Source organism: Bombina bombina, chromosome 3 (genome assembly GCF_027579735.1).
Source record: "Bombina bombina isolate aBomBom1 chromosome 3, aBomBom1.pri, whole genome shotgun sequence".
In the NCBI taxonomy this organism is placed as follows: domain Eukaryota; kingdom Metazoa; phylum Chordata; class Amphibia; order Anura; family Bombinatoridae; genus Bombina; species Bombina bombina.
The window spans coordinates 6,041,275-6,066,535 of record NC_069501.1 but is presented as its reverse complement, the minus strand read 5'-3'; the positions used below and the strand labels follow the sequence as shown (position 1 = coordinate 6,066,535).

The 25,261-nt window shown below is 42.1% G+C and overlaps 1 protein-coding gene across 1 annotated transcript in view; it reads left to right on the top strand.

Annotated features, from left to right (window-relative positions):
* LOC128652775 (high affinity cGMP-specific 3',5'-cyclic phosphodiesterase 9A-like) overlaps nt 1-25,261 on the top strand; it is a 432,847-nt gene that overhangs the window by 385,075 nt on the left and 22,511 nt on the right. Inside the window, exon 11 of the mRNA XM_053705705.1 lies at nt 7,971-8,048. Coding sequence (XP_053561680.1) covers nt 7,971-8,048 — 78 coding nt within the window. The remainder of the gene's footprint in view (nt 1-7,970; nt 8,049-25,261) is intronic.

The window sequence follows — 25,261 nt, the reverse complement described above, 5'->3', positions numbered from 1 at the left end:
TGTCACTGGGACAGTGTGCGTGTGTAGTATTTGTGTGTCACCGGGACAGTGTGTGATTGTGTTGCTGGGACTGTGTGTGTGTGTGTGTGTGTGTAAGATTGTGTGTCACTGGGACAGTGTGCGATTGTGTTGCTGGGACAGTGTGTGTGTATGCTTGTGTGTCACTGGGACAGTGTGTGTGTGTGTGTGTCTGTACGATTGTGTTTCACTGGGACAGTGTGTGAATGTGTAGCTGGGACAGTGTGTGTGTACGATTGTGTGTCACTGGGACAGTGTATGATTGTGTTGCTGGGACAGTGTATGTGTGTACGATTTGTGTGTGTCACCGGGACAGTGTGTGATTGTGTTGCTGGGACTGTGTGTGTGTGTAAGATTGTGTGTCACTGGGACAGTGTGCGATTGTGTTGCTGGGACAGTGTGTGTGTATGATTGTGTGTCACTGGGACAGTGTGTGTGTGTCTGTACGATTGTGTGTCACTGGGACAGTGTGTGTTTGTGTAGCTGGGACAGTGTGTGTACGATTGTGTCACTGGGACAGTGTGCGATTGTGTAGCTCAGACAGTGTGTGTATGATTGTGTGCAATTGTGTAGCTGGGATAGTGTGTGTGTACGATATTGTGTTGCTGAGACAGTGTGTGTACAATTGTGTGTAGCTGGGACAGTGTGTGATTGTGTAGCTGGGACAGTGTGTTTGTGTACGATTGTGTGTAGCTGGGACAGTGTGTACGATTGTGTCACTGGGACAGTGTGCAATTGTGTAGCTGGGACAGTGTGTGTAAATGTACGATTGTGTGTCGCTGGTACAGTATGTGATTGTGTTGCTGGGACAGTGTGTGTGTACAATTGTGTGTCGCTGGGACAGTGTGCACGATATTGTGTCGCTGGGACAGTGTGTGTATATTGTGTCACTGGGTCAGTGTCCGATTGTCTTGCTGGGACAGTGTGTGTGTGTGTATGATATTGTGTCACTGGGACAGTGCGTGTATGATATTGTGTCACTGGGACAGTGTGTGATTGCGTTGCTGGGACAGTGTCTGTGTACAATTGTGTCGCTTGGGCGGTGTGTGTGTGTACGATTGTGTGTAGCTGGGACAGTGTGTGTGTGTGTGTACGATTGTGTGTTGCTGGGACAGTGTGTGATTGTGTAGCTGGGACAGTGTTTGTGTGAACAATTGTGTGTCGCTGGGACAGTGTGTGTGTGTGATTGTGTGTTGCTGGTACAGTGACTGTGTATGATTGTGTGTCACTGGGTCAGTGTCTGTGTACGATATTGTGTCACTGGGCCAGTGTGTGATTTGTGTTGCTGGGACAGTGTTTGTGTGTACGATTGTGTGTCGCTGAGACAGTGTCTGTGTACGATTGTTTCGCTTGGACGGTGTGTGTGTACGATTGTGTGTAGCTGGGACAGTGTGTGTGTACAATTGTGTGTCGCTGGGACAGTGTGTGTGTGTGTGTATGATTGTGTGTTGCTGTTACAGTGTGTGATTGTGTTGCTGGTACAGTGTGTGTGTGTGTGAGATTGTGTGTAGCTGGGACAGTGTGTGTGTGTGAATGTGCAATTGTTTTTCGCTGGGACAGTGTGTGTATGTAAGATTGTGTGTTGCTGGGACAGTGTGTGTGTGTGTGTAAATATGCGATTGTGTGTAGCTGAGACAGTGTGTGTGTGAATGTACGATTGTGTGTCGCTGGTACAGTGTGCGATTGTGTTGCTGGTACAGTTTGCAATTGTGTGTAGCTGGGACAGTGTGTGTGTGTGTGTGTGAATGTGCGATTGTTTCTTTCATGTAATTAACAAGAGTCCATGAGCTAGTGACGTATGGGATATACATTCCTACCAGGAGGGGCAAAGTTTCCCAAACCTTAAAATGCCTATAAATACACCCCTCACCACACCCACAAATCAGTTTTACAAACTTTGCCTCCAAGGGAGGTGGTGAAGTAAGTTTGTGCTAGATTCTACGTTGATATGCGCTCCGCAGCAAGTTGGAGCCCGGTTTTCCTCTCAGCGTGCAGTGAATGTCAGAGGGATGTGAAGAGAGTATTGCCTATTGAATGCAGTGATCTCCTTCTACGGGGTCTATTTCATAAGGTTCTCTGTTATCGGTCGTAGAGATTCATCTCTTACCTCCCTTTTCAGATCGACGATATACTCTTATATTTACCATTACCTCTACTGATTCTCGTTTCAGTACTGGTTTGGCTTTCTACAAACATGTAGATGAGTGTCCTGGGGTAAGTAAGTCTTATTTTCTGTGACACTCTAAGCTATGGTTGGGCACTTTATTTATAAAGTTCTAAATATATGTATTCAAACATTTATTTGCCTTGACTCAGAATGTTCAACTTTCCTTATTTTCAGACAGTCAGTTTCATATTTGGGATTATGCATTGAATTATCATATTTTTCTTACCTCAAAAATTTGACTTTTTTCCCTGTGGGCTGTTAGGCTCGCGGGGGCTGAAAATGCTTCATTTTATTGCGTCATTCTTGGCGCGGACTTTTTTGGCGCAAAAATTCTTTTCCGTTTCCGGCGTCATACGTGTCGCCGGAAGTTACGTCATTTTTTGACGTTATTTTGCGCCAAAAATGTCGGCGTTCCGGATGTGGCGTCATTTTTGGCGCCAAAAGCATTTAGGCGCCAAATAATGTGGGCGTCTTATTTGGCGCTAAAAAATATGGGCGTCGCTTTTGTCTCCACATTATTTCAGTCTCATTTTTCATTTGCTTCTGGTTGCTAGAAGCTTGATATTTGGCATTCTTTCCCATTCCTGAAACTGTCTTATAAGGAATTTGATCTATTTTGCTTTATATGTTGTTTTTTCTCTTACATATTGCAAGATGTCTCACGTTGCATCTGAGCCAGAAGATACTACAGGAAAATCACTGCCTGCTGGATCTACCAAAGCTAAGTGTATCTGCTGTAAATTTTTGGTAGCTATTCCTCCAGCTGTTGTTTGTAATAATTGTCATGACAAACTTGTTAAAGCAGATAATATTTCCTTTAGTAATGTACCATTGCCTGTTGCAGTTCCCTCAACATCTAAGGTGCAGAATGTTCCTGATAACATAAGAGATTTTGTTTCTGATTCCATAAAGAAGGCTTTGTCTGTTATTTCTCCTTCTAGTAAACGTAAAAAGTCTTTTAAATCTTCTCTCTCTACAGATGAATTTTTAAATGAACACCATCATTCTGATTCTTTGGACTCTTCTGGTTCAGAGGATTCTATCTCAGAGATCGATGCTGATAAATCTTCATATTTATTTAAGATGGAATTTATTCGCTCTTTACTTAAAGAAGTACTAATTGCTTTAGAAATAGAGGATTCTAGTCCTCTTGATACTAATTCTATACGTTTGGATAAGGTTTTTAAAGCTCCTGCGGTTATTCCAGAAGTTTTTCCTGTTCCTAATGCTATTTCTGCAGTGATTTCCAAAGAATGGGATAAATTGGGTAATTCATTTACTCCTTCTAAACGTTTTAAGCAATTATATCCTGTTCCGCCTGACAGGTTAGAATTTTGGGACAAAATCCCTAAAGTTGATGGGGCTATTTCTACCCTTGCTAAACGTACTACCATTCCTACGTCAGATGGTACCTCGTTTAAGGATCCTTTAGATAGAAAAATTGAATCTTTTCTAAGAAAAGCTTATCTGTGTTCAGGTAATCTTCTTAGACCTGCTATATCATTGGCTGATGTTGCTGCAGCTTCAACTTTTTGGTTGGAAACTCTAGCGCAACAAGTAGCAAATCGTGATTCTCATGATATTATTATTCTTCTCCAGCATGCTAATAATTTTATCTGTGATGCCATTTTTGATATTATTAGAGTTGATGTTAGGTTTATGTCTCTGGCTATCTTAGCCAGAAGAGCTTTATGGCTTAAGACTTGGAATGCTGATATGGCTTCTAAATCAACTCTACTTTCCATTTCTTTCCAGGGAAACAAATTATTTGGTTCTCAGTTGGATTCTATTATTTCAACTGTTACTGGTGGGAAAGGAACTTTTTTACCACAGGATAAAAAATCTAAAGGTAAAAACAGGGCTAACAATCGTTTTCGTTCCTTTCGTTTCAACAAAGAACAAAAGCCTGATCCTTCGTCCTCAGGAGCAGTTTCAGTTTGGAAACCATCTCCAGTCTGGAATAAATCCAAGCTTGCTAGAAAGGCAAAGCCTGCTTCTAAGTTCACATGAAGGTACGGCCCTCATTCCAGTTCAGCTGGTAGGGGGCAGGTTACGTTTTTTCAAAGAAATTTGGATCAATTCTGTTCACAATCTTTGGATTCAGAACATTGTTTCAGAAGGGTACAGAATTGGTTTCAAGATGAGACCTCCTGCAAAGAGATTTTTTCTTTCCCGTGTCCCAGTAAATCCAGTGAAAGCTCAAGCATTTCTGAATTGTGTTTCAGATCTAGAGTTGGCTGGAGTAATTATGCCAGTTCCAGTTCCGGAACAGGGGATGGGGTTTTATTCAAATCTCTTCATTGTACCAAAGAAGGAGAATTCCTTCAGACCAGTTCTGGATCTAAAATTATTGAATCGTTATGTAAGGATACCAACGTTCAAGATGGTAACTGTAAGGACTATATTGCCTTTTGTTCAGCAAGGGAATTATATGTCCACAATAGATTTACAGGATGCATATCTGCATATTCCGATTCATCCAGATCATTTTCAGTTCCTGAGATTCTCTTTTCTAGACAAGCATTACCAATTTGTGGCTCTACCGTTTGGCCTTGCTACAGCTCCAAGAATTTTCACAAAGATTCTCGGTGCCCTTCTGTCTGTAATCAGAGAACAGGGTATTGTGGTATTTCCTTATTTGGACGATATCTTGGTACTTGCTCAGTCTTTACATTTAGCAGAGTCTCATACGAATCGACTTGTGTTGTTTCTTCAAGATCATGGTTGGAGGATCAATTTACCAAAAAGTTCTTTGATTCCTCAAACAAGGGTAACCTTTCTGGGTTTCCAGATAGATTCAGTGTCCATGACTCTGTCTTTAACAGACAAGAGACGTCTAAAATTGATTACAGCTTGTCGAAACCTTCAGTCTCAATCATTCCCTTCGGTAGCCTTATGCATGGAAATTCTAGGTCTTATGACTGCTGCATCGGACGCGATCCCCTTTGCTCGTTTTCACATGCGACCTCTTCAGCTCTGTATGCTGAACCAATGGTGCAGGGATTACACGAAGATATATCAATTAATATCTTTAAAACCGATTGTTCGACACTCTCTAACGTGGTGGACAGATCTCCATCGTTTAATTCAGGGGGCTTCTTTTGTTCTTCCGACCTGGACTGTAATTTCAACAGATGCAAGTCTCACAGGTTGGGGAGCTGTGTGGGGATCTCTGACGGCACAGGGAGTTTGGGAATCTCAGGAGGTGAGATTACCGATCAATATTTTGGAACTCCGTGCAATTTTCAGAGCTCTTCAGTTTTGGCCTCTTCTGAAGAGAGAATCGTTCATTTGTTTTCAGACAGACAATGTCACAACTGTGGCATACATCAATCATCAAGGAGGGACTCACAGTCCTCTGGCTATGAAAGAAGTATCTCGAATTTTGGTTTGGGCGGAATCCAGCTCCTGTCTAATCTCTGCGGTTCATATCCCAGGTGTAGACAATTGGGAAGCGGATTATCTCAGTCGCCAAACGTTGCATCCGGGCGAATGGTCTCTTCACCCAGAGGTATTTCTTCAGATTGTTCAAATGTGGGGGCTTCCAGAGATAGATCTGATGGCTTCTCATCTAAACAAGAAACTTCCCAGGTATCTGTCCAGATCCCGGGATCCTCAGGCGGAGGCAGTAGATGCATTATCACTTCCTTGGAAGTATCATCCTGCCTATATCTTTCCGCCTCTAGTTCTTCTTCCAAGAGTAATCTCCAAGATTCTGAGGGAATGCTCGTTTGTTCTGCTAATAGCTCCGGCAAGGCCTCACAGGTTTTGGTATGCGGATCTTGTCCGGATGGCATCTTGCCAACCATGGACTCTTCCGTTAAGACCAGACCTTCTGTCGCAAGGTCCTTTTTTCCATCCGGATCTGAAATCCTTAAATTTAAAGGTATGGAGATTGAACGCTTGATTCTTAGTCAAAGAGGTTTCTCTGACTCTGTGATTGATACTATGTTACAGGCTCGTAAATCTGTATCTAGAGAGATATATTATAGAGTCTGGAAGACTTATATTTCTTGGTGTCTTACTCATCATTTTTCTTGGTATTCTTTTAGAATTCCGAGAATATTACAATTTCTTCAGGATGGTTTAGATAAGGGTTTGTCCGCAAGTTCCTTGAAAGGACAAATCTCTGCTCTTTCTGTTCTTTTTCACAGAAAGATTGCTATTCTTCCTGATATTCATTGTTTTGTACAAGCTTTGGTTCGTATAAAACCTGTCATTAAGTCAATTTCTCCTCCATGGAGTTTGAATTTGGTTCTGGGAGCTCTTCAAGCTCCTCCGTTTGAACCTATGCATTCATTGGACATTAAATTGCTTTCTTGGAAAGTTTTGTTCCTTTTGGCCATCTCTTCTGCCAGAAGAGTTTCTGAATTATCTGCTCTTTCTTGTGAGTCTCCTTTTCTGATTTTTCATCAGGATAAGGCGGTGTTGCGAACTTCTTTTGAATTTTTACCTAAGGTTGTGAATTCCAACAACATTAGTAAAGAAATCGTGGTTCCTTCATTATGTCCTAATCCTAAGAATTCTAAGGAAAAATCGTTACATTCTTTGGATGTTGTTAGAGCTTTGAAATATTATGTTGAAGCTACTAAATCTTTCCGAAAGACTTCTAGTCTATTTGTCATCTTTTCTGGTTCTAGAAAAGGCCAGAAAGCTTCTGCCATTTCTTTGGCATCCTGGTTGAAATCTTTAATTCATCTTGCCTATGTTAAATCGGGTAAGACTCCGCCTCAGCGGATTACAGCTCATTCTACTAGGTCAGTTTCTACTTCCTGGGCGTTTAGGAATGAAGCTTCAGTTGATCAGATTTGCAAAGCAGCGACTTGGTCCTCTTTGCATACTTTTACTTAATTCTACCATTTTGATGTATTCTCTTCTTCTGAAGCAGTTTTTGGTAGAAAGGTACTTCAGGCAGTGGTTTCGGTTTGAATCTTCTGCTTATGTTTTTCATTAAACTTTATTTTGGGTGTGGATTATTTTCAGCAGGAATTGGCTGTCTTTATTTTATCCCTCCCTCTCTAGTGACTCTTGTGTGGAAAGATCCACATCTTGGGTATTCATTATCCCATACGTCACTAGCTCATGGACTCTTGTTAATTACATGAAAGAAAACATAATTTATGTAAGAACTTACCTGATAAATTCATTTCTTTCATATTAACAAGAGTCCATGAGGCCCACCCTTTTTTGTGGTGGTTATGATTTTTTTGTATAAAGCACAATTATTCCAATTCCTTATTTTATATGCTTCGCACTTTTTTTCTTATCACCCCACTTCTTGGCTATTCGTTAAACTGATTTGTGGGTGTGGTGAGGGGTGTATTTATAGGCATTTTAAGGTTTGGGAAACTTTGCCCCTCCTGGTAGGAATGTATATCCCATACGTCACTAGCTCATGGACTCTTGTTAATATGAAAGAAATGAATTTATCAGGTAAGTTCTTACATAAATTATGTTTTTTCGCTGGTGCAGTGTGTGATTGTGTTTCGCTGGGACAGTGTGTGTATGTAAGATTGTGTGTCGCTGGGACAGTGTGTGTGTGTGAATGTGCGATTGTGTGTCGCTGGTACAGTGTGCGATTGTGTGTAGCTGAGACAGTGTGTGTGTGAATGTGCGATTGTGTGTTACTGGTACAGTGTGCAATTGTGTCGCTGGGATGGTGTGTGTGTGTGAATGTACGATTGTGTGTCGCTGGTACAGTGTGCGATTGTGTTGCTGGAACGGTGTGTGTGTCAGTGCGTCAGTGACATCACAACGTGCATTAATATCACACATGTGCTTTCAGCTGTTACCCCAGATGGAAGTCTGGATGCTGCAGCCCCTAAAAGAAGCAGAACTACGTTATCATTGGCAGATAGAGGAGGTAAGAAGAGGGGTATAGCCGGGGGGCAGTTTCTCAGTCTCGCTTATACACACAATGGTTTAGCTACAAGTACACACAGATGGTGGAGAGGAATTGAGCGGCACAGTGCGTTGCAGTAGGGATGAGCAGATATAATGCTATGGGACAGCAGAGTTATAGGGATGTGCTGAACAAGGGTCTGTGTTCCTGGGTTATAAAGTGACACTAAGCTCATCACAACACCACAAACCTAATAAAACTACAATGAATTATCCCTAGGGACAGACTGCTCATTAGCTGTTCTATAACCTAGTGGTTGCTGTGACAAAGTGTGACTTCTAGATCAGCATAGTGCATGAGCTAGATCCGTTATTTGCATGTCTATAAAAGAATCAACCTGCAGTTTATGTATAGGGACGAGTATTGCACATCAGTGTAACCCAATTAAAACTACAAAAATATAATTATACTCACCTAATAAATTAATTTCTTTCACGGTAGTGAGAGTCCACGATCCATTACTCCTGGGAATTACCTTTCCTGACCACTAGGAGGAGGCAAAGATTCCCAAACTCCAAGAACCCTATCAAACCCTTCCCATCTCTATGGTAACTAGTCTGACTTATAGCCAAGCAAAAAAGGAGGTAGAAAAACAAAATTTATGCTTGCCTGATAAATGTATTTATTTCTTGACACGGTGAGTCCACGGATCATCATCAATTACTGTTGGGAATATCACTCCTGGCCAGCAGAAGGAGGCAAAGAGCACCACAGCAAAGCTGTTAAATATCACTCCCCTACCCACAATCCCCCAGTCATTCGACCAAAGGGAAAGGAGAGAAAGGAAGTAACACAAGGAGTAGAGGTGCCTGAGGTTTATATAAAAAGAAACATGTCTGAATACAGGGCAGGCCGTGGACTCACCATGACAAGAAAGAAAGAAATTTATCAGGCAAGCATAAATTTTGTTTTCTTTCTAATGACACGGTGAGTCCACGGATCATCATCATTTACTGTTGGAAACCAATACCCAAGCCAGAGGACACAGATAAGGGAGGGACAAGACATGAACCTAAACAGAAGGTGTTACGGTACCAACAGTGTACCAAGGGTTAATACCAGGGAACAACGTCCTGCATAGGGAATCAGCAATTCACAAACCAGCCAGTTTTCAGGTTTAAACAGAATATCTGCTTTATTTGAAGGCAGCACACAGATTTATACACCCTCGCTTCAGGTTACAAAGGGCATTGGTTTAACAGTAAAGCAAACATATGAACAATGCATCAAACAATTGTCTATTCACAGGTAAAACAGATTAACATATTAAGTTAATTAACTAGGGAAGAACGTTTACTCAGACAATCTGATGTTGGGCAGTCTAGTTAACATAATCACACAAGGACACAATCAGTTTACCCAGACAGACTCCTGAGACACAATCAGATCTTAAACATACATAGAATACATCTTATTACAGAATATAGGAACAGTTCTTATTAGCTATAAAGTCTTTTATGCCCACTTTGCTTATAGAGTCACAATTGCTCCCACAAGGGGCACTCACACCCTGTACCCATCCTGTATTTATGGATACAGGGTGACATAGACATAAGACAGAGGTATGAAAGTACATGGGGTGTCCAGCATATAAAATTCCATATTTCCATGCAGTCTCTGGGTATCCTTAAGCCCATGTACCTCCAGCCCAAAGAATGTTCCATAACAGGCCCTCCAATGTACAGTGGCGAGATTGGTTTTGTCACATCTCTCCCCTTTTCCAAACAGACTAACAGGGTATCTGACCTCCTGCCGGTCAGTGCCCTGGTTAGTCCAGCAACCCACCCATAAAACACAATTAGTAGTACAGCCCACCCACAATAAATGGTTACTACACCTGAGTACGGGGAAAACTTGTCCATGTCCAGGTGCCTCACCACAGCTGTGTGGGGGACTGGTACGCTGAATTGGTGGGTTGCGAGGTGGGCAGAGACCAGCTGTACTCTGCCCGGGTGCCAGCACTACCATGGAAGTAGCCTGGTGGGAGCCTGGTTGCTGGAGGGGGAGACCGACTGTCTCCCCTTTGGATACATAGCTGTGCTGCTGGAGGGGGAGACCAATCGTCTCCCCTTTGGCTAAACAGCCGTGTTGCTGGGGGACAGGACCATCAAACTCCTCTCCCTCTGGTTTGTCATGCTCGGCTGTCCAGGGTATGTACTGTGCCATATACCACCAGAGCGCCTGGTAGGCATGTCAGTTTGCTGGGACAATCCATCTGTATTCCCGTTATGAGAGAGAATTCCTGTCCATACAAACAAGGGTTCAAATTCCTCAGTGCCCAGACCAGGGCCAAACAGTCCTTCAAAATCACATCAGCTTCTTTACGAGTTTTCTGTACCTGCTCTTTATAGGTATCCACAATCCCTTCATACTGACATAGGGTGCCCTTGAGTTGCAGCACCTCACTATGAGCCAGCGTCAGCTTCTCCTCCAGTGTCACTAAGTTTTTCTTTAATGTTTCATGTTCCACTCTCAAGCTGGTGTTTTCTGCAGTCTGTCGGTGCAGCTTGTCTAGCAGAGATTCCTGTTCTAAACGTGCTTTTTCCTCTGCGCTCCTCTTCTCCTTCATCAGCGCATTGTAACGGGACCTCCACATATCAATAGCGGATAGAGATTTACTGAGCTCAGCGTCCTGGGGCTTAGCAGCAGGTGGGTCAGTCTCTGCTGCACGGATCTGGGCACGGGTAGTCACAGAGTTAACATCAGCGGGACCCATAGGAGCGTAGGCAGAAACAAGGGGGGCCAAGTCATTTCCAAGAAGAACATCAGCAGGTAAGTCCTTCTTGACCCCCACATTCACAGGTCTAGCGCCCACTCCCCAATCCAAATGTACCCTGGCAACAGGTAGGCTGAACACATCGCCCCCTGCTACCCTCACAGCCACAGTGTCTCCAGTGTACTGTTTCTCAGACACCAAGTTCTTTTGAAGCAAGGTCATGGTAGCACCAGTATCCCGTAGACCACTGACCTTCTTCCCATTCACTTTAACCAGTTGCCGGTTATTCCGGTGGGCAGCTTGCACAAGGTCTGCCTCATGTAGGATGCTCCAGCATTCTTGCGCCTCTACGTAGCGGGCCGCAGGCTGAGGATTACGTGGGATTCCGCCGGCGGGTCTTCTCCAGGACTGCGCTTGGTTCGCTGCGTTTAGGGGACACTCTGGTCTTTTGTGCCCTAGTTGCTTACATCTAAAGCACCGAATAGGTTGTGAGTAGCACCGCAGGGCTCTCTGAGGGTAGTTTGTGGCCGGAGGCCGTGTGGTATAGTGGTGCGCCGGGGTTTGGTAACTGGCAGCTGCTGGGGTGACTGGGGGTCTGTACTCCACTCTAGCAGGGGGCTTAGTGGTAGCAGTGTCCAGTTTGCGGGCATCCGTATACTCATCTGCCAAGCGAGCCGCTTCCTGCAGGGTGGAGGGTTTACGGTCCCGAACCCACTCTCGAACTCCTGCGGGTAATTTGTCGAAGCAATGTTCCAACAGGAATAGCTGCAGCACCTCTTCCCCAGATATGGCTTGGCACCCCGCTATCCAGTGAGCTGCTGTGCGGTGCACCTTACATGCCCACTCAAGGTAGGAATCTCCAGCTAATTTAACAGTGTCTCTGAACCGCCTCCTGTATGCCTCCGGTGTAACCGCATACCTGGAGAGCAGAGCCTCTTTTACAGTATTATAATCCCTGACTTCCTCATCTGGAATGGCCCGAAAAGCCTCTCTGGCCCGGCCGGATAATTTTCCAGATAATATCGTGACCCAGTCCTCTGCGGGTACCTTGTGTAGTGCACATTGCCTCTCAAAATCCGCAAGGTACCCATCAATCTCTCCTTCTGTTTCCAGGAAGTTTTTAAAAGCTGCAAAATGTACTTTTCTCTTTTCCATCTTAGTCAGTATTGTAATAATCCCCCTCTTCCTGAGGTTACTGGCTTGTGTAGTTGCTCTTCTGGGCGATAAGGTTCATTCCGTCGCTGCCACCAATGTTACGGTACCAACAGTGTACCAAGGGTTAATACCAGGGAACAACGTCCTGCATAGGGAATCAGCAATTCACAAACCAGCCAGTTTTCAGGTTTAAACAGAATATCTGCTTTATTTGAAGGCAGCACACAGATTTATACACCCTCGCTTCAGGTTACAAAGGGCATTGGTTTAACAGTAAAGCAAACATATGAACAATGCATCAAACAATTGTCTATTCACAGGTAAAACAGATTAACATATTAAGTTAATTAACTAGGGAAGAACGTTTACTCAGACAATCTGATGTTGGGCAGTCTAGTTAACATAATCACACAAGGACACAATCAGTTTACCCAGACAGACTCCTGAGACACAATCAGATCTTAAACATACATAGAATACATCTTATTACAGAATATAGGAACAGTTCTTATTAGCTATAAAGTCTTTTATGCCCACTTGGCTTATAGAGTCACAATTGCTCCCACAAGGGGCACTCACACCCTGTACCCATCCTGTATTTATGGATACAGGGTGACATAGACATAAGACAGAGGTACGAAAGTACATGGGGTGTCCAGCATATAAAATTCCATATTTCCATGCAGTCTCTGGGTATCCTTAAGCCCATGTACCTCCAGCCCAAAGAATGTTCCATAACAGGCCCTCCAATGTACAGTGGCGAGATTGGTTTTGTCACAGAAGGCACCACTGCTTGAAGAACCTTTCTCCCAAAAGAAGCCTCAGCCGGGGCAAAAGTATTGAATTTATAGAAATTTTGGAAAAAGTGTGCAAAGATGACCAAGTTGCAGCCTTGCAAATCTGTTCCACAGAAGCTTCATTTTTGAAGGCCCAGGAAGAAGAAACAGCCCTTGTGGAATGAGCTGTGATTTTCTCAGGGGGTTGCTGTCTAGCAGTCTCATAGGCCAAACGAATAACGCTCTTCAGTCAAAGGGAAAGTGAAGTAGCCGTAGCTTTCTGACCCTTGCGTTTCCCAGAAAAACAAACAAACAATGCAGAAGACTGACGTAAGTCCTTAGTTGCCTGCAAATAACATTTTAGCGCTTGCACAACATCCAGATTATGCAACAAGCGTTCTTTGTGAGAAGAAGGATTAGGACACAAAGAAGGTACAACGATTTCCTGATTAATATTCTTGACCAAAACAACCTTGGGCAGGAAACCAAACTTACGGCTAGATTTAGAGTTTTGTCGGTAACGACCCGCGTAGCTAACGCTGGCTTTTTTTTCCCCGCACCTTTTAAATACCACTGGTATTGAGAGTTCACAGAAGGGCTGCGTTAGGCTCCAAAAAAGGGAGCGTAGAGCATAATTTACCGCCACTGCAACTCTAAATACCAGCGGTGCTTACGGACGTGGCCAGCTTCAAAAACGTGCTCGTGCACGATTCCACCATAGGAAACAATGGGGCAGTTTGAGCTGAAAAAAAACCTAACACCTGCAAAAAAGCAGCGTTCAATTCCTAACGCAGCCCCATTGTTTCCTATGGGAAAACACTTCCTATGTCTGCACCTAACACCCTAACATGTACCCCGAGTCTAAACACCCTAACCTTACACTTATTAACCCCTAATCTGCCGCCCCCGCCATCGCTGACCCCTGCATATTTTTTTAACCCCTATTCTGCTGCTCCATACACCGCCGCAACCTACGTTATCCCTATGAACCCCTAATCTGCTGCCCCTAACACCGCCGACCCCTATATTATATTTATGAACCCCTAATCTGCCGCCCCCAACATCGCCTCCACCTACCTACAATTATTAACCCCTAATCTGCCGACCGGACCTCACAGCTACTCTAATAAATGTATTAACCCCTAAAGCTAAGTCTAACCCTAACCCTAACACCCCCTAAGTTAAATATAATTTAAATCTAACGAAATAAATTAACTCTTATTAAATAAATTATTCCTATTTAAGCTAAATACTTACCTGTAAAATAAACCCTAATATAGCTACAATATAAATAATAATTATATTGTAGCTATTTTAGGATTAATATTTATTTTACAGGCAACTTTGTATTTATTTTAACCAGGTACAATAGCTATTAAATAGTTAAGAACTATTTAATAGCTACCTAGTTAAACTAATTACAAAATTACCTGTAAAATAAATCCTAACCTAAGTTACAATTAAATCTAACACTACACTATCAATAAATTAATGAAATAAAATACTTACAATTATCTACAATTAAACCTAACACTACACTATCAATAAATTAATTAAATACAATACCTACAAATAAATACAATTAAATAAACTAACTAAAGTACAAAAAATAAAAAAGAACTAAGTTACAAAAAATAAAAAAATATTTACAAACATTAGAAAAATATTACAACAATTTTAAGCTAATTACACCTACTCTAAGCCCCCTAATAAAATAACAAAGCCCCCCAAAATAAAAAAATGCCCTACCCTATTCTAAAATCAAAATATAAAAGCTCTTTTACCTTACCAGCCCTTAAAAGGGCCTTTTGCGGGGCATGCCCCAAAGAATTCAGCTCTTTTGCCTGGAAAAAAAACCATACAATACCCCCCAACATTACAACCCACCACCCACATACCCCTAATCTAACCCAAACCCCCCTAAAATAAACCTAACACTAAGCCCCTGAAGATCTTCCTACCTTATCTTCACCACGCCGGGTATCACCGATCCGTCCAGGCATTGATGTCTTGATCCAAGCCCAAGCGGGGGCTGAAGACGTCCATCCTCCGGCTGAAGTCTTGATCCAAGCGGCGGCTGAAGAAGTCCATCTTCGGGCAGAAGTCTTCATCCTATCCGGGCAGAAGAGGAGATCCGGACCGGTAGACATCTTCATCCAAGCGGCATCTTCTATCTTCTTCCATCCAATGACGAGCGGCTCCATCTTCAAGACCTCCGGCGCGGATCCATCCTCTTCTTCCGACGAATAGACGACGAATGAAGGTTCCTTTAAGAGACGTCATCCAAGATGGCGTCCCTCGAATTCTGATTGGCTGATAGGATTCTATCAGCCAATTGGAATTAAGGTAGAAAAAATCTGATTGGCTGATTGAATCAGCCAATCAGATTCAAGTTCAATCCGATTGGCTGATTGGATCAGCCAATTAGATTGAGCTCGCATTCTATTGGCTGATCGGAACAGCCAATAGAATGCGAGCTCAATCTGATTGGCTGATTGGATCAGCCAATCGGATTGAACTTGAATCTGATTGGCTGATTCCATCAGCCAATCAGAATTTTCCTACCTTAATTCCGATTGGCTGATAGAATCCTATCAGCCAATCGGAATTCGAGGGACGCCATCTTGGATGACGTCCCTTAAAGGAACCTTCATTCTGTTTTAGGACGTCGGAAGAAGAGGATGGATCCACGCCGGAGGTCTTGAAGATGGAGCCGCTCGTCATCGGATGGAAGAAGATAGAAGATGCCGCTTGGATGAAGATGTCTACCGGTCCGTATCTCCTCTTCTGCCCAGATAGGATGAAGACTTCTGCCCGAAGATGGACTTCTTCAGCCGCCGCTTGGATCAAGACTTCAGCCGGAGGATGGACATCCTCAGCCCCCGCTTGGGCTTGGATCAAGACATCGGAGCCTGGACGGATCGGTGATAACCGGCGTGGTGAAGATAAGGTAGGAAGATCTTCAGGGGCTTAGTGTTAGGTTTATTTAAGGGGGGTTTGGGTTAGATTAGGGGTATGTGGGTGGTGGGTTGTAATGTTGGGGGGGTATTGTATGTTTTTTTTTCCAGGCAAAAGAGCTGAATTCTTTGGGGCATGCCCCGCAAAAGGCCCTTTTAAGGGCTGGTAAGGTAAAAGAGCTTTTATATTTTAATTTTAGAATAGGGTAGGGCATTTTTTTATTTTGGGGGGCTTTGTTATTTTATTAGGGGGCTTAGAGTAGGTGTAATTAGTTTAAAATTGTTGTAATATTTTTCTAATGTTTGTAAATATGTTTTTATTTTTTGTAACTTAGTTCTTTTTTATTTTTTGTACTTTAGTTAGTTTATTTAATTGTATTTATTTGTAGGTATTGTATTTAATTAATTTATTGATAGTGTAGTGTTAGGTTTAATTGTAGATAATTGTAGTTATTTTATTTCATTAATTTATTGATAGTGTAGTGTTAGGTTTAATTGTAACTTAGGTTAGGATTTATTTTACAGGTAATTTTGTAATTATTTTAACTAGGTAGCTATTAAATAGTTATTAACTATTTAATAGCTATTGTACCTGGTTAAAATAAATACAAAGTTGCCTGTAAAATAAATATTAATCCTAAAATAGCTACAATATAATTATTATTTATATTGTAGCTATATTAGGGTTTATTTTACAGGTAAGTATTTAGCTTTAAATAGGAATAATTTATTTAATAAGAGTTAATTTACTTCGTTAGATTTAAATTATATTTAACTTAGGGGGGTGTTAGGGTTAGGGTTAGACTTAGCTTTAGGGGTTAATACATTTATTAGAGTAGCGGTGAGGTCCCGTCAGCAGATTAGGTGTTAATACTTGAAGTTAGGTTTTGGCGATGTTAGGGAGGGCAGATTAGGGGTTAATACTATTTATTATAGGGTTATTGAGGCGGGAGTGAGGCGGATTAGGGGTTAATAACTTTATTATAGTAGCGGTGAGGTCCGGTCGGCAGATTAGGGGTTAATAATTGTAGGTAGGTAGCGGCGACGTTGGGGGGGCAGATTAGGGGTTAATAAATATAATATAGGGGTCGGCGGTGTTAGCGGCAGCAGATTAGGGGTACATAGGGATAACGTAGGTGGCGGCGGTGTGCGGTCGGCAGATTAGGGGTTAAAAAAATATTAATAGAGTGGCGGCGATGTGGGGGGACCTCGGTTTAGGGGTACATAGGTAGTTTATGGGTGTTAGTGTACTTTAGAGCACAGTAGTTAAGAGCTTTATGAACCGGCATTAGCCCAGAAAGCTCTTAACTCCTGGCTTTTCTCTGCGGCTGGAGTTTTGTCGTTAGAGTTCTAACGCTCACTTCAGCCAAGACTCTAAATACCAGCGTTAGAAAGATCCCATTGAAAAGATAGGATACGCAAATGGCGTAGGGGGATCTGTGGTATGGAAAAGTCACGGCTGCAAAGTGAGCGTTAGACCCTTTCCTGACTGACTCTAAATACCAGCGGTAGCCCAAAACCAGCGTTAGGAGCCTCTAACGCTGATTTTGACGGCTAACGCCAAACTCTAAATCTAGGCGTTAGTATGCAGAACCACCTTATCAGAGTGAAATATAAGATAAGGAGAATCACACTGTAAAGCAGAGAGTTCAGAAACTCTCCTAGCAGAGGATAACAAGAAACAAAGCTTTCCAAGATAACATCTTAATATCTAAACAATGCATAGGCTCAAACGGAGCCTGTTGTAAAACTTTAAGAACAAGGTTAAGACTCCATGGAGGAGTAACCGGTTTAAACACAGGCCAAATCCTGACCAAGGCCTGACAAAAAGATTGCAGATCTGGCACATCCGCCAAGCGCTTATGTAACAAAATAGACAATGCCGAAATCTGACCCTTTAGAGTACTTGCCGACAAACCCTTCTCCAGACCATCCTGGAGAAAGGACAAAATCCTAGGAATCCTTACTCTACTCCAAGAGTATCCTTTGGATTCACACCAATACAAGTATTTACACCAGATCGTATGGTAAATCCTGTGAGTCATAGGCTTACGAGCCTGAATCAAGGTCTCAATGACCGTGTGGATGAATATCCACACTTATATAAAACTAAGCATTCAATCTCCAAGCAGTCAGTTTCAGAGAAACGAGATTTGGATGAAGGAAAGGACCCTGAAGTAGAAGATCCTTCCTCAGAGGCAGTCTCCAAGGTGGAAAGGATGACATTTCCACTAGGTCTGCATACCAAATCCTGCGAGGCCACGCCGGGACTATGAGAATTACAGACGCCCTCTCCTGCTTGATTCGAGCAATGACTCTTGGAAGGAGAGCGAACGGAGGAAACAGGTATGCTAGACTGAAATTCCAAGGAACTGCCAGAGCATCGATCAGAAATGCCTGCAAATCTCTTGACCTCGAGCCGTATCTCGGAAGTTTGGCATTCTGACGAAAAACCATGAGATCCAACTCCGGCTGCCCCCCCTTGAGGGTCAAGCTGGAAAACACATCCGGATAAAGTTCCCACTCCCTGGAATGAAAGGCAGCAGTTGTGGGTCTCCACCCACTGAATAATTCGGGCCACCTCTGTCATGGCAAAGGAACTCTGAGTTCCCCCCTGGTGGTTGATGTAGGCCACCGAGGTTATGTTGTCTGACTGGAATCTGATAAACCAGGCTAGGGCTAACTGAGGCCAGGTCAGAAGAGCATTGAATATTGATCTCAGCTCCAAGATGTTAATGGGCAGGACTGACTCCTCCTGGGTCCATAAGCCCTGACCCTTCAACGAGCCCCATACTGCTCCCCAACCCAGAAGGCTGGCATCCATGGTCACAATCACCCAGGAGGGTCTGCGGAAGCCAGTACCCTGGGAGAGATGATCCTGAGAAAGCCACCACGGAAGAGAGTCTATTGACGCCTGATCTAGATCTACACATAGAGACAGATCCGAATAGTCCCCGTTCCATTGTCTGAGCATGCATAACTGCAGAGGTCTGAGATGGAACTGAGGAAACAGAATGATGTCCATGGAAGCCACCATCAGAACGATTACCTCCATACATTGAGCCACTGACGGCCATGGAGAGGACTGAAGGGCAAAACAAGAGTCGAAAATCTTTTTTTTTTTCTGACCTCTGTCAGAAAAATTTTCATTAACAGGGAGTCTATTATGGTCCCCCAAAAATACAACCCTTGCAGCTGGAACCAGAGAACTTTTTTCCCGATTCACCTTCCATCTGTGGGATCGAAGAAAATACAACAAGATCTTCGTATGAGATTTTGCTTGTTGCAAAGATAGCACCTGAACCAGAATGTCGTCCAGATAAGGTGCCACTACAATGCCCCGAGATCAAGGCACAGTTAAAAGAGCCCCAGAACCTTTGAAAAAATTCTGGGAGCTGTGGCAAGGCTGAATGGAAGGGCCACAAACTGGAAATGATTGTCCAAAAATGTGAATCTCAAACTTTTTATGGTCCCTGTGAATGGGAACATGAAGGTATGTATCTTTTAGGTCTATGGTTGTCATGAACTGACCTTTTTGAACCAAAGGAAGAATGGAGCGTATAGTCTCCATCTTGAAGGATGGCACTCTGAGAAACTTTTTTAAACATTTTAGATCTAGGATTGGTCGAAAAGTTCCCTCCTTTTTGGGAACTACGAACAGATTCGAGTAAAATCCCAGACCCCTTTCCTGAAAGGGAACTGGAACTATTACCCCCCAGGGCAGCAAGGTCCTTTACACAATGTAAGAATGCCTCTCATTTTATCTGGTCTACAGATAATCTGGAGAGGAGAAACCTGCCTCTGGGAGGAAAAGATTTGAAGTCTATTTTGTATGCCTGGGAGACAATGTCCACCGTCCAGGGATCCAATACATCTCTTATCCAAGCTTGGGAAAAAAGAGAGAGTCTGCTCCCGGATCGGGGGTCACCCCTTCATGCTGACTTGGAATCAGGCTTTTTAGATTGCTTTCCTTTATTTCAAGACTGGTTGGTTGGGCTTCCAGGAAGGCTTAGTTTTATCTTGCTTGGAGGAAGGGGAGGAAGACTTTCTTTTAAAGTTACGAAAGGACCGAAAATTATTCTGATGTCCTTTCTGTTTATTCTTTTTATCTTGAGGAAGAAAAGAACCCTTCCCTCAAGTAATATCTGAAATAATTTCCATCAAACCGGGTCCAAACAAGGTCTTACCCTTGTAAGGAATAGCCATGAGCTTAGATTTAGATGACACATCCGCAGACCAGGACTTCAACCACAAGGCTTGCAAAACAGAAATGTTGGCTCCCAGTTTAATAACCTGTAATGAAGTAATTTGCTAACTTTAGAGCCTTAATCCTGTCCTGGATCTCCTCAAGAGGAGTGTCCGTTTGAAGAGATTCAGACAACGCATCAAACCAGTAAGCCGCAGCACTGGTAACAGTGGCGATACACACCGCAGGCTGCCATTGTAAACCCTTGTGAACATACATCTTTTTTAATAAAGCCTCTAATTTTTTTTATCCATTGGATCCTTAAAAGAACTATCCTCTATGGGAATAGTAGTCCTCTTAGCTAAAGTAGAGATTGCTCCTTCTACCTTAGGGACCATCTGCCACAACTCCTTAATAGAGTCTGCTTTAGGAAACATTTTCTTAAAAATAGAAGGAGAAAAAGGAATTCCAGGTCTGTCCTATTTGCTAGCAATAATCTCCATAGCACGGTCAGGAACCGGAATAACCTCCTGTGACGTGAGTCACCAAGATCGGAGGGCCTGTTATGGAACATTTTTTGGGCTGGAGGTATATGGGATACCCAGAGACTGCATGGAAATGTGGAATTTTATATGCTGGACACCCCATGTACATTCATAACTGTCTTATGCCCATGTCACCCTGTATCAATAAGTACAGGATGGGTACAGGTTGTGAGTGCCCCTTGTGGGAGCAATTGTGACTCTATAAACCAAGTGGGCATAAAGGACTTCATAGTTAATAAGAGCTGTTTTTATATTTTAAGATGTATATTATTTACGTTTCAGATCTGATTGTGTCTCGGGAGTCTGTCTGAGTAAACTGATTGCGTTCCTGTGTGATATGTTAACTAGACTGCCCAACATCAGATTGTCTGAGTAAACTTTCTTCCCCAGTTAATTAACTTGATATGTTAATCTGTTTTACCTGTGAATAGTCAATTGTTAGAGGTTTGATGTATTGTTCATATGTTTGCTTTACTGTTTAACCAATGCCCTCTGTAACCTGAAGCTCTGTGACTCTGGAATGCCAGGGCGTATAAATCTGTGTGCTGCTTTTAAATAAAGTATTCATTTTTGTGTTCAGACCACTGAGTGTTGCCTCAGTTTTGTTCACCTCTTTAACTTTAGACTGTGGTAAAAGAGAGATACCAGGAGCTATTGCTCTGGATAAAGGGATGTCCAGGACAAGGGAAGTGTTCTGACGGAGGTACTCATTCGGGGTACCAGGCGGTCCGTCACACCTCCACCGGGGAGGAGACATCAAAGTACTTGTTCAATTTACTAGATGTTTTAGGGTTGACTACAATAGTTGTGTCGGAGTCATCCAAAGTAACTAAAACCTCCTTTAGTGGTAAGCAAAGGTGTTCTAGCTTAAATCTGTAGGATACCACTTCAGAATCAGAAGAAGGAATTACACTGTCTGAGTCTGAGATTTCCCCCTCAGATGCTACCGACATGTCTTCTTCCTCAGGCTTATGGGAAGATGGATAGCCAGAACTTGATCAGAAACCTTAGTAACTGTTTCTTTAAATTTCCTTTTACGTTTTCACTGTAACATTGGAAAAGTTGACAAGGCTTCAGATACCGCAAGGGATACCTGGGAAGCAATGTTTTGGAGAGAAAATCCAACCGGGTTGCCAGAGGAAACACAGGGCATAGTATGTGGAGACTGAAAAAGTTGGGATGCTTGAGCAGAAAACTGCTGCATATCTGCTACAGGAGACATCTGAACAGCATTTGCCTGGGATAATGGTGGTTCATGGTCAAATATTTTATCTCTATAACATAAAGTTCTCTCAATACATGAGGAACAAAAAGGAACTGTAGGCTCCACCTGAGCATCAAAACATTACTGACAAGCAGCAACTTCGCCTGGGATACTGGATTGAAAGGCCTCTTGATCCAAAATGTGTAATAAATAAGAAAAAAGAGTGACAAAATTCTTTATTTGAAAATAAAAAATAAGTGTACTGTGTCTTTAAATGTAAATAAACGAAATAACCTCAAGCTACCTATGCACCTCAGTAACTTTACTGAGGTGCCTACCGGTCCTGTAGCTCACGGAGTGACTTCCCACACAGAAGAGACAATCCGGACTTAAAATAACAACAGTGTAGTGAAAATAAAAGTCGGAGAAGCCGATTAACGTCACAGCTGTGCAGCTCACTTCAGTCGCACTGAATGGCACCAAAACATAACCGCATCAGCAAGGATGTTCCCCTTTTTTAAACACAGAGCGGTCCTAGCGGTTACAGAGCCTTAACTGCCAAAAAAACGGCTAACAGTAAAAAGTTTTTACCAAGTAAAATAATCACTGAGCCACCATGAATCCCACTCCTCAGTCTCAATGCCCATACATATTTGTATTCATTTACATAATCTTGAAATGTAGATGAGTACTATACGCGATGATAAGATTAAGCGTTTATATGTATATACATATATATGTATGTATTTTTATCTTTTTCAGTCCCTTCCTAACGTTATTTCATCTTTGTTAGGAATTACATTATATCAAAACACAAGTAATTGTTTAAATTAATGATTTAAGATGTTTTGTATTAATTTTTATTAGGCTTTATTTTACTTCATACAATGTAATATTTGGCAGTCCCTGTTTTTCTTTGAGAGCAAATTTGTCCAGGGAGTTTAGGTTAAATATATGCAGATAGGGTTAAATTTAACACACCTCAGAAGTTTTACAAGTGTTGGTTAATTAATCAGTACAGCCCCCTTTTTGATTTTATCCTATCACAGTTTTATTTTCTTTGATAAATATACAGCTTAGAGTATCCTGTAGTCAAGCTAAGAGTAAGGCTACGGCCGAAACGCGTAAGCTTGTCTTTTTAGGTGGCGTCTACACCAAATTATCTTCCATGTTGTTTTTCCATGTTAATTTTAATTATGGACAATAAAGTATTCAAGTTTTAATTACAGCCTTTTTTGTTGCTGCTGCTTTTTTGGCCCCGGATTTCTACACTTTTGATTATTGGTTCATTTGCTGGTTCCCCTTTTTGGAATCCGAAGATTGGACAGAGCTATTTGCACAGAGGGATTCAAACGACCAATAGGAGGTGGTGGAGGTTAAGCGTCAGCTAGGACGTAATACAGAACAGGACGCTGGAATTAAGTGAACCAGGTCTGAGAGATTCTGAGACTGCGAGCGAACAGGTTGTGTATACCCCGTGGATTAGCGAGAGCGAGGGGCAACCCAGGACTGCTGTGTAAGTCTGTTCCAGACAGAGGCTATCTGTATAGCAAACAAACACTGCCCAGCTACGGAGTATCACAAGTAAATCGTGTATATTGAATAAGGCATTATCACCTGTGGGATTGTTTGGTTGAGGAAGGATTACTATGACAAATGTAAGATTTACCCTCATCCATACTGTGGCTACGATAATACTATAGACTGCTTGTTTGATCCTATAATTATACTACATCTAGCAAGATTTTGATACATATCGATCCTAGCTGTTCTTTGGGCCTTCTACTATTATCTGTGTGGGTAATTTGATACGGACTGTCAGAGGTCTAACAACGGAAACAGTACCGGATAACGAACAAAAACATAAGTATATATTTTCCCACAGATATTGATACGCTCCTCCACCACCAGTTTGTAAATTGTCCAGTGTGCAAGTACCCATTATGTTATGATCAATACAGATAGAGTACTGTAGGTTATATTCACTACCAGGCATCTTTTTCTTGTTCTCTTTATATCAATGACCACACTGCCTTAATAAAATAAACATACATAAAGGTTTAATAAAGTCCTCAGAAATGTAATACAGCTCTTAGTTTTAATAAGTGCCAGTATTCTCATTGCAAAGAAAATAAAATGGCACTTACCTGAAAGTTATGTCCAGCAGCAGGACAGCTTACCTGGTTTGAGAAGGTGCAGCATCTCACATGGACCTGTGAAGAAAGAAAGTAGACTGAGTAAACCTACTCAGGCTTTCTGGATAGGGCAGCAGATTCTTGAGAAAACGCTGTGAGGATTGTACCCCACAAGTTCTCAAGTGCTCAAAAGCCACCACTGCCCTACTGGAGAGACTGATGGGGACTAGGCTAGACCCCAGAAAAGAACAGAGTAAGCTTAGTCTGCTCTAAAAATAATAAAATCTTGATTGAAGAAAACTTCTCATCAGACACCTAAACTTCACCTCCTCCTTGCACTACAGGGAAAGAGAATGACAGGGGGATTGTGGGTAGGGGAGTGATATTTAACAGCTTTGCTGTGGTGCTCTTTGCCGCCTCCTGCTGGCCAGGAGTGATATTCCCAACAGTAATTGATGATGATCCGTGGACTCACCGTGTCATTAGAAAGAAAATGAAATAAGAGGGTGGCTATTACACAAGAAGGTACATATCTGTTCTTTGCAACCAAAAAAAAAAAAGAAATAAAAAAACAACTAGGAGCCTTAAATAAACCCATAGACAAACTGTCTTGAGAAAGAGAAAAACTCCCTTACCTCCATACTCAGTAGACTAATTAAATAAGGCCTTAGCAAAACAATTTCCTTCCCCTGAAAGGAAAGATAAGTCTAAATATAGAAACCATATTCAGCCACACAGAAAAACTAACTGTAGGTCTAAAAAGAAAATCTCTCTGTTGTAAACATTCCTAGTATATGATTCTAATTTCCTATCCATAGGATCTAAAAAAGAGGAACTAACCTCTAAATGAATAACAGTATGTATAGCTAAGGCCCCATTTACCTTAGGAGAAGATTCCCAAGACTCAATATTAGATGCTAGCAAAGGATACAGCAACCTAAATCTAGCAAATGAATTAAAGGTCACAGGCTATAAATACAATATTATTTTTAGCACTGCTAGTTATAACATCTTTATAGAAGAGGACTCACCATGAAAGCCTAATCCCTGAAGCTGGATTCAAACCCTTGAGCTTTGGCTGAGCTACAATAGCCTGCTAATTATACAATTGCTGCTTATAATACAATCCCTGATCATCAGACAGTAACTTGTAAGGTAATTTTGTTTGTTTCTTAGCTCTGGCTGATAAGGGTGCAGCACACGTTCTCTTCAGAGCCCTGGGAAATTAGCAAGAATGACACAGGCACAAAGTCTCTCTCACTAATTTTGTTTATTCACAAATTGAACAAAGAATATATAGTAAATGATACGTCATGCAAGAGGCCAAAGGAAATATATAAAAAACGTAGTTAGATTCACATCTGCATAAGGGGTCCACAGGAAATAAGGTATAGGAACAGAATATGCCCATATAAGCATTTGTAGAGAGGATCTTATATTAGAACCATATGTTACAACGTATACAAAAGAAACGTGTGGAATGCTACTATAGAATACTGT